Source organism: Tyto alba, unplaced genomic scaffold (genome assembly GCF_018691265.1).
Source record: "Tyto alba isolate M040663 unplaced genomic scaffold, T.alba_DEE_v4.0 Super-Scaffold_2, whole genome shotgun sequence".
NCBI classification, from domain to species: Eukaryota; Metazoa; Chordata; class Aves; order Strigiformes; family Tytonidae; genus Tyto; species Tyto alba.
In genome coordinates this window covers 86,257,525-86,270,388 of record NW_024881282.1, presented here as the reverse complement: position 1 = coordinate 86,270,388, position 12,864 = coordinate 86,257,525, and the positions used below count along the sequence as shown (strand labels likewise).

At 42.8% G+C, this 12,864-nt stretch overlaps 1 protein-coding gene across 2 annotated transcripts in view; it reads right to left on the bottom strand.

Annotated features, from left to right (window-relative positions):
- SFMBT2 (Scm like with four mbt domains 2) overlaps nucleotides 1-12,864 on the bottom strand; it is a 124,842-nt gene that overhangs the window by 19,691 nt on the left and 92,287 nt on the right. For both annotated transcript variants that reach the window (XM_042793019.1, XM_042793020.1), the window contains 5 exons: nucleotides 12,199-12,312; nucleotides 10,878-10,920; nucleotides 10,230-10,300; nucleotides 8,896-9,035; nucleotides 1,473-1,582 (listed from right to left, as the gene is read on the bottom strand). In XM_042793019.1, the coding sequence (XP_042648953.1) occupies nucleotides 1,473-1,582; nucleotides 8,896-9,035; nucleotides 10,230-10,300; nucleotides 10,878-10,920; nucleotides 12,199-12,312 (478 nt within the window). The remainder of the gene's footprint in view (nucleotides 1-1,472; nucleotides 1,583-8,895; nucleotides 9,036-10,229; nucleotides 10,301-10,877; nucleotides 10,921-12,198; nucleotides 12,313-12,864) is intronic.

Genomic DNA, 12,864 nt, shown 5'->3' with positions numbered 1-12,864 from the left:
CTTAATAACTAGATACTGCTGCTTTTGCACAAGGCAGATCCCCACACTGAAATGAGAAATCCCAACAAAGTCCTATTTTGGATACTGCTAATTGGAAAACTGCCTGTAAGCTAAATTGTTTGCAGGAAAGGATATTAAGATGGGGCATTACAACTTGATTTCACAACTGCTAAGTACCTGTAGAAATGCATTATCTGACCTTTGACAGTACAAGGTATAGGAGCCTGGAATCAACGAAAACCAGCTCATGGACAATGACTTGTTTTTAATGAAAATCCGCATGCGTAAGGATGACTGTTAGATCTCCATCCACAAAATTTCAATTGACAAACAAAACCATGACTTTCCACATGGGTGAAAGAAGCATATTAAAAAATGGGATTTTCTAGTAGCTCTTCATTTCTATTTGCAATCTTCCTTTAGAAAAGCAATTTCCAAGTACACAGAATAAGAGGTTCTCAATTCTCTCCTTCAACAAGAGCACACATGAAATTTCTGCAATATCTGCATGGCTGAAGATCAAATACAATAGCAATCAATAGTACCATATTTGATCGCCAATCATTTCAAATAACCAAGTGAAAATTGCTTTTATTTGAAAAGGAGTAAGAGAGTTCAGTACAAAGGGTGAGATTCACTGCATTTAACTTCAGTACTCAAAAAGTCAAGGTGACCAAGTTAGTCAATGCAGAGAGCTGTCTTCAGAGGACTATTTGTTGACATCCATCTTGAAGAAGGAAGAATTGCTCTTTGGAGGGACTCTAGAGAGAACCTAGGTGAGACTCCGTTCTTTCAGAGGGACAATGGTTGTTGAAATACATCCTAAGCATAGTGTCCATTACATAAAGAAGACACAAATGGGTAATTTTTAAAGTTGGAAGGGGAAACTGAGTATTTTAGAGATACACAGTTCTCTTAAGTGTTGTTTAGATGAGAATTGAAGCATATATTCTAGAAAGGCCTAAGATCTTGACCTGAATCTCCAATCTGTTAGTATTTTGTCCTAATCACTCTCCTGCTTAAAACTGTGTCCCTGCTATTTTGTTTGCACTTCTTTTGTGCTGTTCGTTCTCAGCAGGTTTTTCTGCATTAGAGTGACAGGCTCTATATTAAAAGCAGTAATACTCCTACATTTAGAAAGCCAGGAATTGAGTTAATTCAATAATAGCCAAGCTTATAGGAACAGCTTATCATAGAACTCAGGACTTCACTGAATAAACATAGTATTTTTCATCAAAATCTGGATGGCTGCTTAGAGAAAGACAATGAAATAAACCATTCAGGTGAATATTTCATTTCTTAAGTCGCTATAGAATAAGTCAAATAATTCAATGAAGCAAAATGATAATTAGAAAAGTAAAACTCTCACAATAGAAAAAAAATCTTTTGTTCTTTTTTTTTTTTTTTTTTTCCCCCCAGTCAGTTCCATTTTTGAAGCCTCCCAAATACAAGAGCACACCCTAAAGACTTACTTCGCTTTAAGTGTTTCCTCTTGGAAATTCCACTGAGGGTCTTCCACTAGCTGCAGTTCTCGTAAAACACTCCCTGGCTTGTAAGCTGCATTGATCACCATGCTGAGAACCTATTGAGAAACAAAACCAACAACACTGATGGGTTTAAAAGTAGTCCTTGACCACATGGACTATGAACACAGGTGCTGCTTAGGCAGGAGCAGATTACAGGTGCCAATTTAGCAATTTAGATCCAAGGCTGCACAGGCTAAGTGCTAGATGCAATGAGAAGAGGTCCCAGATTGGATCAATGTGCCAAGCATCTTGTGGATGGCACATCAGTCTGATACAGTGATTCATTAAATGCCAATAGCTAGCCCCCAAAATTGGTAATTTTTCTTTGAGACAGATTCTCTCACAAAGCATATTTTATTCACTGCATCCAAACTGTCTCAGTTTAATGAAAACACTTTTGATGGCTCAACCAGATACAAAGTCATGCGTACTGTTACACACTGAACACTGAAGAGGAAATGCACATACTTGAAGTCAGCAATATGCTTAAGTGTCTGAGTGCTGCGTGCCTTGACTGTATTAACAGAATATTAATGAAGTGTACACAAAAAGAGTTTGCAGGAGGTGTGCCTGAAACCCAGTGTGTGTCCACTCTATACAACAAAACACATGTGCCAATCCATTTAATCCAAAGTCTCTGAAAATAAAAATGATTGCTACTATTGGCTCAGGGCATCAAAGCTTTAATAGTCTACTTGGCCTAAGGAGATAAATACAAGAAAAACAAATCTCTTAATAGCACCAGCCCATGTGTTTGAACACTCTGCATTGTATGCACATGAATGACCCCACAGTGAGTCTGGATTGGTTTTGACATAATTTAGCTCTTTACCTAATAACTGTTTTTAATTCTTTGGGGGTCTGCAACTGATTTCAGCATGAGGAGTGTTAAGTTTCCCCAGCACCCATGAACATGGTTCATCACAAATTAAAAACTGACTAGGTCATATCGCAAAGAGCAATGTGTTTATGTTTGGGGTTTGTTTGTTTGTTTGTTTGTTTGTTTTTAATCCAGAAACCTGAGGATTTCCCAGTTTTTTGAAAACTTTATAGGATTAATAATTTTCAGGCAAGGGCTTCACTTAATGCTGCCAATACCATGTAAAATGGCAATGGTTTGAGTTTCTTGGCTAGATTATTTACTAGAAGCAAAATTTATCATTGGGCCTTTGGAAACATTACTTGAACCACTCTTCAAAAATGTGCCATTAGAGACACCTAAAGCAATGTCTAATAATTACACCCACATCTTTTGCAGCTCTGATCACCTGTACATCTCAGAGCACCCCATGAGAAAGGGCAGGAGCACACTCCCTATCTCACACAAGGTGAAAACTACAAAACAAGATTTACCCACAGCTCTCCAGCTCTCATCACACAACTCGCTACACTAGTTACTAAGCCATACGGATTACCAAGAGAGTGAGCCCATCCAGTTGATCATCCATGTATTTTCTTGTCGGCCTTTCACTGTACAAACTGATGGTGGAGTGGCCTCTGACACAGACACTGAGACCCGATGTAGGGAAGCCAAAGGTGGGTTTTCAAAAAACACTGAGTGCCTGGGTAGCTCCCATGCTCGTTCACAACTCATCAGATGTGTTCCCCTCTTGATCAGCAAATCTGGGAAGGTATTTAACACCTACCCAGGAGCTTGTTGGGAAAGTTCTCCTTAAGCACACTTCTACACCCACCCTGCTTGCCAGTGGGAAACCCAGGAGCAGAAAGCTCTGGTCTCTTGCTGACCGATTCCCACAAACAGTGCTTTCCTGCTCCTTTATCAGGGCCATGGTGTTTGTATGAGTTGTCAGAACACTTACGAAATGAGCAAGAAAAGAAAATCCAACCCTGCAAATAACAGTGTGGCCATGTCTGGGCATTATCCCAGACACCTAATCAACTCCAGCCCTGAAAAGATACCCACAATACCAGGACTTTTCTCAAAGCTGGCTTGTCATCAGCAGGACTCCATAAACTTCTAAACTCAGTTTAAAAAAAGAGTGTTTTGTAAGAACAATCATTTCCCTTTAAGGGAAGAAAAAATGTTTTTTAAAACCTCTGGCTTTTACTCTTCTTTTATCTCAAATAAGACACTCGGTTTGGCATTTTACCATACAGCAGATGTCCATCACCATGTTAACAGTGTTACCTTCTAACAACATTATTGCTTCATATTGCACGCTAGGGAAAAACAAGAACATTGGTTCTTGTGGAAAAATTAACTATGATTAAAGCAAAAAAAAGCGAAGAAACCTAGACCAGTTCCCAACTTTCTCTGGACCCATATCAGACCAGTCAAATATTGATCTGATTCACTAAATTAATTCCCTTTGGCTGGAGTGTGACCAGTCTGAGATTTTGGAAGTTTCGTTCCAGCCCTCTCCATCAGGAATGGTTTGGGTGCAGCCAGCCATGCCTTGGAGCAGAGGGGTGGATTAGACAACACCAGCCTTTGCTGCTATGCATCTATGAGGTTTCATCTTGATACTGCTGAGATTTGGATTTCCAGTCAAGTTGGTTGGAGTCACATCAGTGACCATGATCACACAGCACCACCACAAGCCTCTACCCAACCTTATAAGCACCTGACAGCTATAAAGTTTTCCACGTCATAGATTTTCAAGTGCACAAGGGCCCTTTTCTGAGCATGTCTAGACATGCTTGATGCCACTGAGCAGTTCAGCATCTTTCTTCCCATCATAGCTTTTCGGTATTCGCACATTTCAGATCTCTCCATCCCTCTTCATTAACGGTCCCAACTCTGGATGAAGCGTTCTCAGGAGGTATCACTGACGAGGTACAGTTCAACATATCATCACAACTCTTCTCCTGTTCAAGCCCGGTGATCACCACCCTTATGAGGAGAAACTAAATTACCCTCCTCTGAGATACGAACCCACATCTTCTACCTAAGAGGAGAGACCCTAACTCCCAGGCTAGCTTCAGGCAGGACAGTAAGCAGTTATTTTATTTTACTTGGAATAATGACATGCCTGTGGGACAGAAAGAGAAGGGGGGAAAACGAGTTGTTTGTGACTCTTATGTCATAGTCAAGATTGTAGTGCTTAAGTGTTGACATGCCATGACATTTCAAAAATGCAGATGTCCAGATCCTATGTTGGAGGAACTACTACAGATGAGCTGAAGTCCACAGCGCAGTCTTGAGGAGGATGTCAGTGAACCCTCTTGCAGAAATGCAGTTTATATCTTTCCAGACTATAGAGGTTTCTGACAATCCAACACCATATCTGATCACTAATGGTAACACCATCAATCTGGTTCAATCGTACACCTAAGGCTCAGAACAAGCTACTTAATCTTCTGAGCACCATGATTTAATTATGCAAATTTCTCCTAAGAAGTCATGCTGTGCTCCAAAAAATTAAAGCTCTAGAGTGTAATAGCCTTCTTTCACAAATGCTGGCTGATCTTTCCTGTTTCCATCAGCTGGACAGGCACATTACCTTAAAGTCCATTTTCTTTTTAAATAGAGAAAGAACAAAGTGTCTCAAAAATAGTAAGAGCAGTAATCAATGAGGCTAATTAATCTTTACAACATATTTCCCTAAGATATGGACTGTTATAGATCATCCAAAATCTTAAAAAGACATCTCATTTTGTTTTACAGCGTTGCCATGGTAAGTTGTTGGCATAGATAGAAGAACTGTTCAAAAGTATTTTTTAGATATTCTGTCCCAAGAACTAAATCTAAAGCTGACAATGTGTTTATTTTAACTTAACTTAAAGTTAGCATTTATTACATATCTTAGCCACTATACAGTCAATATTTTTCAGCCCATATGCAGTTGTTGGATGGAAATAGTTGATGTCTCCACTGTATTTGGCTTCAAGTTCCAACTTCTTTTCCAAACAAGTATCTCAGGAATGAGATAAGCTTTGCAGCTAATGTTGAACAACAGGCATTACTGCCTCACTTGCCTCTTGGGGTGAAAGAAACCACAATACACCACTGGTCAGAAACTTGTGCTGGCACCAGGAATAATGAACAGCTAGGTTTTAAAAATAAGTTTGGCACTAGACAGCACAGGAGTTACTTGTCACTCACCTAAGGCTTTGCATGGATCCAAGCACACAAACACACACAAAATTAAAATCAGTATTTTTGATCATACTAACAAGTAAGTTGCAATTGCTCTCAAGAGTTTGATGGGAAATGTTGCTCAAGGGCTGCCATTCTGGAAGGCACCTTAGCAGTTTCCTCCCTGCAGAGCTCACAACCTCTGAATCCAACACTTGGACAAAGCAATTGGGCAGAAAGCAGGGGGATGCAGTAACAGCGCAGAACTCAGCAGAAATGCTTGTTCTGTTGGAAAAGCGGTGCTGCACAAAAGCAAACCTATCTGACCTATTTCTCTCCCAACATCCCAGGTGGGGACAGCTCACACTACTCAAATGGGAGGAGCTGCTCCTACTCCACACTACAAGGGTATCTCCTAAGCTTGTTTAATCCAGAAACAAGCAGTATTGATCCATAGCTATCTCACTATTAGCATGTAGGCAAGTAGCACCAGTTTGTTTGGAGCTGGATCCAGGATGATGCTTCCCTGGATCAGTGATGGGGGTAAGAAAGGACAAGACCTTATGGGAAAAGAGGGCTGAGGAGCATCATGAACTACAGGTGTGCTGCATTTTTTACAACCCCCGTGGCTGAGTGTGGAGGAAGGCAAAAGACAGGGAGCTACTCCCTCAGCACTCAGCCAGGAGCAAGGTCTCCCATCACCTGGTGCTACTGGGGAGAGGCCATCTGCTTTCTTCTTGCTTTAAGTAATCCAGGCTGGGGAATGGGGCAGGAGTTGGTTGTACAGCTGGTTTTAGTCTGGGGTTTCCATCAGTGCCAAACACAGCAGCATCTCCGTCACAAAAACTGCTGCCCACTGTGAACTGGCTGGTGACCAGTAGAGATTTTTATCTAGATCATCTCTACAGGCAGTGAGTTATGGCTGGAGACCAGGGGGATTTAAAAAACTCTCACCAGACTGCTACTGACTCTGCTCTTCCTTCGTAGCTGTTGTTTTGAGTTGTCTTTCCCACCCTCCCCTGTGTGCTGCCAAAATAAAGCCCATGTATAATTTATCTATTCCAGACAAGTTATGCTGATGCATAATTTACAATGGCCTGCAATTTTCCTATATAGTGAAAGAGAGATAATTATAATGCACTTGTATTCTTGGGATCACATTATCAGCTGGTGTAAAACAAGACAAAGGCATGAAGCCCAGCACCAAGGCTGGGTTCAGGAGGGATGGGGAGCCCTGTCAGCTGTGCAAAGTCTTGTGGCTGTGGTCTTGGGTTGGAGGAGGTATCTCCTGCACTGTTCTCACCACCCAGCTCTGCAGTCCTTTTGGGTGCTCTGACAGCTTCTACAGGTCTTCTTCTCAATGCAGGGATGTCTTGTTTGCCACTTTTTGACTCCTCAAAGTGCTGGATACCCCTATCCTCCCCCATGGTTCTCTGAGCTGCTGACACCTCTCTCACCTGAGCAGCAGCTAATAGGAGTCAAATGTCTCTCCCCTACAGCAACATCCTGAATGTTTTCTCTTCACCCTTTCCAGAATTTGGACCTGGTTCCTGTGGCCAGAATGAGCTTGAATTTATCTGCAAAATAACAGTGACCAATTCTGGGCCACTGCTGTTGTCCTGCTCCTTGGGAAGTGGTCCATGTCTCCAAAAGCAAGAGGCCCATGTTTCATTGCTACTTCAGCAAACAATTCTGCAAGTAGGCAGAGCAAGAGAAAATAGGCTTTCTGTAGGAAACTCAGGTTTGTTTCCACAGTTGGTAATTGGTCCCATTCTTAAGAAATGTGGAGAAGCTGGTGTTAGTCTATGCAGCAAATCCCCAAGATACTACGGGAGGACCTCAGTAGAAGCTTTGCACTGCTTATGTTTTCAAAATCCAAATTCCAGGAGGGAAGGAGGAAGAAACATTAGCATAAGTATTGACTGTGCATGCCTCATGTTTTCCCTATGTTGCTTTTTCATTGCCTGTTTTTCAAGTAGCAGCAGATTGCTAACGCTCCCCATCAACAAGCCGCTATGGACTTGCTTTCAAATTTGGCAGCTGTCAATTTTTGCTCTGCAACCACTTTATCCTGCTTTATGCTGAGGGCTATTTTTGACTTGCTTCTTTGAGATCTAAGTGTCCCACCTGCACAGGCAGCTGGATTACTGGGTTATCTTTGTGGCCCAGCTCTCAACCATGTGAGACAACCAGCAGTGCTGTTGTGTATAAAACAGTGCACACAGGTGATGGGGAAGTGAATAGGGACCCAGGAGTCACTCTACAGTACAGTACAGAGGTGCTTTCAGAAGTGGTGGTTGATTTGGGAAGAATCTCACCATTCAGGTGTTTCTGTTAAGGGCTGGGTTTCATCTCATTTCAGACAACTGCAAAGATCCTGAGCTGGGCACTGAGGGTCTTGAAAATACATTAGATAAATGGACACCTAGAAGTTCTCATGCTTTTCCACCAAAGGCAGAAGGAGCTCAGATATGCCTCTGCATCCACAACAACAGGGGGTTATATAGGTACAGACCTGAAAACTTGGAGATCTGGATTTCTAGAATACTCAAGTCAAACTGAAATGGTGTCCAAGGCACCAATCCTACCCTGCTTATTCAACAGTACCATCTTGCTGTCCTCTGCCACCTGCAGTCAGCTGGCCTTTCTTGTGAATATGGACTGTAATCTTTGTGGAAAATATTCATACATTCTTTCAAACAAGCTAGCTTTTCTCTGAGGTCAACAGCAAATGCTCAGTGCTCTGGATTTGGCCCAAAGCAAGCACCGGTTGGGTCAGGATGAAGTGAACAGACGGCAGTGCTCTTCCATCCCTGCTGTGTGGGATTAACCCATCCATATTCAGCAAGAGCTGGGCACACCACAGCTTCCACTCAGCACATCACACACACCCCTGCTCAGCTTTCTGTCCTGTTCACTTTGGATCTTGATGGTTTGAGCCCCATCGGACCACAGTCACATAGACAAAGGTGTCGCCCACACTGAACCTGCTGGCCCAACAGCATCGTAATGCTGAGAAACAGGTTGACAGCAACAACCACAGAGGTGCTCTTTAGGGATGGCTCTGGACAGAACATAGGTTCTCTTGCACACAGTTAAGACAAAACTTACTCCCAACCCAAAGAACTCCCCATGTTTCAAAAATGTCACCTCTCCCATCAAAACCTGCAATACATATACCTACCCTCTCTTCCCAGATTGCAGTTCTGACTTATGGAAAGCACTACAGAACTCCAGTACAATTTTAGGTGCATTCTTTTCAAATTCTGGGCCTGGCAACACGACCCATGCTTTCCCCTGGAATCCCCCCAAAAGATAGCTGAGCCGTACCTCTTTGAGGACCAGCACGCACTTGCCAGGCCCGACAGACTGAGGTAGCTCTGCTATTCTGCCTTTGTTTAAATATGGACCTGAGAAGCAGCGGTGGTTGATGTAGAGCTGGGGGCAGCAGTATCTCCCATTGATGGTGCCTGCAAGGAGAAAGTAGCATTGACGTGCGTGTAGCACCTTTGTGTAATAAATCAAGGGCCCTTCTTCTTCCTCCTAGATGTGGGAAGGAGGGGAGAAAAGTAAAGGAGGTGCAAAAAGTCTTCCCTGAGATAGAAGGTAGAGAAGCCTTTGCTACTCGAATCCATCTGACATAAGAAAAGCGAGTTTAATAGCAACTGATTTGGCCACATATCCTACCAAAAGGAGAATCGGGAAAGGATTTAATTCATAATGTGACCTGAGGCTCTTTCATAACTCACATCACAAATGGAAGTGAGTGACTCGGTTGCAACATGCCAGAAAGGGAATGTATTAGCTCTCTCTCACTGATACGGAATCGGCTCAGGGAGAAAATTCAGGTGGAGAGCTCTACAAACCCCCCTCTTCAGCTACTGCCCAACCCAGTAAGCACTGTGGTGCCATTCCCCTGACCCAACATGGGTCTACAGAGGAGTTTTCTTTGTCTGGGCTCTGGGCTAATTACTCCAGGCTCCTTTACAGCCCATGGAGAGAAATGGGTACTTCTAGATGCAGTTCATGGTGTCATCCAAGTGGTTATCCACTCTTGGTTATCATACCCAAAAAGAGCCCGTTTCTCCCCATCTGATTGTAATGGGGCCCTGTGATGTTGGCTCAGATGCCAATGCATGTCCTGCCATCTGCTGAAATAAAGTGAGTTAAATCCTGCCCCTCCTGCTGAGTCTATGCAATTAACTGGATGAATATTGCACTCTCAGAGCCTCCTGCCATTGCTGAAGGGGACAAAAATTTGCCTTTAGCAGAAGTAGCAGCCACGCCACGCAATCTTGATGCTAACACAGGGACCCATTAAGTCCTGGTGTAAGCAATTTCATTGATGCCAATTAAAAAGTTGCATCCATCTCCACCAGGGCTTCATTATCCCGGCCCTAACATCATTACCTGAAATGGGCAAGCTGCAGGGGAACTCCACTAACCCCCAGCAAGACACAGTCTTCACATGCAGAGGACCAGACCCTCACACACTGTACATGAGACACTCACTGTTGGTGGGTCCACACCACCTTACATCCTCAGAGGATGTGGTCCCATCTCCCCACCCGTGTGACACACTCACACCCTTTTTGCGGTCATCCCCCTCCATACAGCCAACAGGTCCTCGAAAAAAGCATCCTGCTGGTGCTGAGCAGCCTTACCTGTTGTGTCTGACTGAGGAACTGGGCAGAGGTCATGAGGTATTTTCTCAACAGGCACTGTGGATGGTAACCTGTTAAATAGCAATTCAGTGGATTTAATAGTGTCAGACAGGGCAAAGGGGCAGAACCAGCCTTCAGGCTGGACCGAGAGATACAGCAGCACCTGCCTCAACCAAGGAATGGAGATACCTCAAACGCAACCCCACTGCCACATGGTTTATTATAGCCCAGTGACAGCATATTGCAGAAGAAGGAGACAGATCCACCCCCCCTCCAAAAAATATACTCTGGACTGTGAGCTTCAGCTCTTCAGGCTGTAAATATTCATGCTGAAATCCCTTAAATTCCAGTTTCTAGAAACTGCAAGGGCTAGAGAAGGAAATGCCCTCCTTGTACACGTCCAACTTCCATAAGCATCCCTTACTGGCCATCAGACACTGGTTACGCAGTCTCCACCAGTAAAAAATTTCTATTACAAACACTTTCTAATATGCTTGCAAATATTTTAGATTTAAAAGACTTCCTTTGTCGACTCTGCTGCAGTAACTGGGCAGTAGTTAGTAAAGTCACTCAGCTGCTGTGTATTATCTCCCCTGGAAGACCTGATGCATCCCTGTAAAAATATCACCTTAAATAACAAAAACTTACTGCTTTTCTGGTTGCACAACTGCAATTCTTCTCTTCCTTCGCACTGCGAAAATGAAGCAAGGAAGAAAAAAATAGTTTTGTATCCTTCTGTCCTATAAAATACACCCATAATGCATAAAAAGCTGTATAAATGCACTGACTATAAAATGACTTCTAACACAATGAAATGGTACTTAATTACTATCGCCATCTTCTCTTGGTATTTTTAAGTAAGTCACTACATCATTAAAACCTACTTTAAAGCTGTAATAGTACATTTAATCTCTCCTCTGGAATGCTAATATTGTGTTTTATGGGATCAGTATAAAAAAAAAAATTAAAATAAAAACACAAATATTTTTCCATACAGAAACACATATGGATAAGATTACATTTTACAAGCATGATTACCTCCAGCATAATTTATCCCTAGCTATAAATTGCGATAAGGCTGCATAATGTTGCCATAGCAGTATTCTCCCAAATTAGGCCCTGGCTGCCTGATTTTTAACTTAAGCATATTTAACTATTCAAAAGGGTTGACACATTTTAAAATTTGCCTTTCAGATGTTAATTAATATAAACAGCGAGGCTAATTTTTTGTCTGGTGGATTCAGATTGGGGTTCGATAGTTTCTGCGAGTAACAGGAGAACAACACCAAACCACTGAGCACTCATGAACTGCCTTCAAATGCAAATGGAAAGAAAAGAAATTGGTCTTAATATGCACTGGAGGCAGCACAAAACACTACTGGCTTAATTGTGCCAGGAGAGAATTAAATTAAACACTAGGGAAATCTCTGAGCTGGTAAGGGCAGTGAAATAATGGGATTAAATACCCTGGGAAGGGGCAGAAACTCCATCACAGGAGGCCAGCAAATGTTTCTCAATTTAGATGGAGCAGATCCTGTTTTGGAGAAGGAGCACCTGGATGGCCTCTTTATGTCCATTCCACCCTATTATTTATTTTTTCCTGTGTTCCTACTTCACTCAGCTTCCTGAGTGAACTTGGCTTAGTGCAACACAACCTAGTTTCACTCCAACAGCCCCACTGCAAACCCACAAGCCACACTGTGCAGTCCCAAACCACATTAACAGCCTTTCCCAGACCAAACAATCCAATTTTTAGAGGGACTGATCACACAGATATGTATGAACTGCGTAATACCAGTGCTGCGGAGTCTAGTCACTAATTAGATTTATTACAGTACACTTACAGACTGGCTACCAGTCTGCTAGTTAGGTTGGTAGTTTCAAAAATTAGATTATAGACATAAGACAAACTCCCTGAAAAATCTCTTGGATGTAGTATCTACACTGCTTGAGGTTTCCATGTACTTACAAACAGCTTTGTGTGGTGGAGTTAGGTTGTAAGCATTTGCTTCACACCAGCCAACGGGAAAAATGTCCATAGACTCTACATCAACTATGTACTCTGGAGAGGGCATCTGTAAACCTATAAACACAAATTTATAATGCAATTTAGACATGGGAATACCAAACTCAGAGCCACTCAAGCATTCATCATGAACCAAGGGAAGCAAATGTTAGAACATGTAAAAATAAATCTGCTTCCCTGTATCAAAATCAGGCATCATTTCATCTTCAGTTTTGCACAGACAGCAATGATAAGGCTGATGCACTTACAGTGCAACGTGATTCCAGAGAAAATCCCCATGTAGAGCACACACAGGGTGCACGGTGAAGCAGTCAAAAGCCAGGAAGGTTAAACACTCATGACTTTCCTACAAAGATGGCCTGATTGCCCCCTTAGTTTTTCTGTAGAGTTGCACAAGCTAGTTAGTAGAAGGTCAGTTGGGTCCTTGTTCTTACTGGTAAGAGAGTGCACCGCAGGCTGTAACATCATGATAGCTAATGTGACAGGCCTTTATGCCCCAATGCCCCCTTGTCCTGGGCTGAGTGAGTGGTGGAGTTTTTTTGGTGGCGGGGAGGGGGCTATCGGGGCGGCCCCCTGTGAGAAGCTTCTCGAAGCTCCCCCAGCTCCACG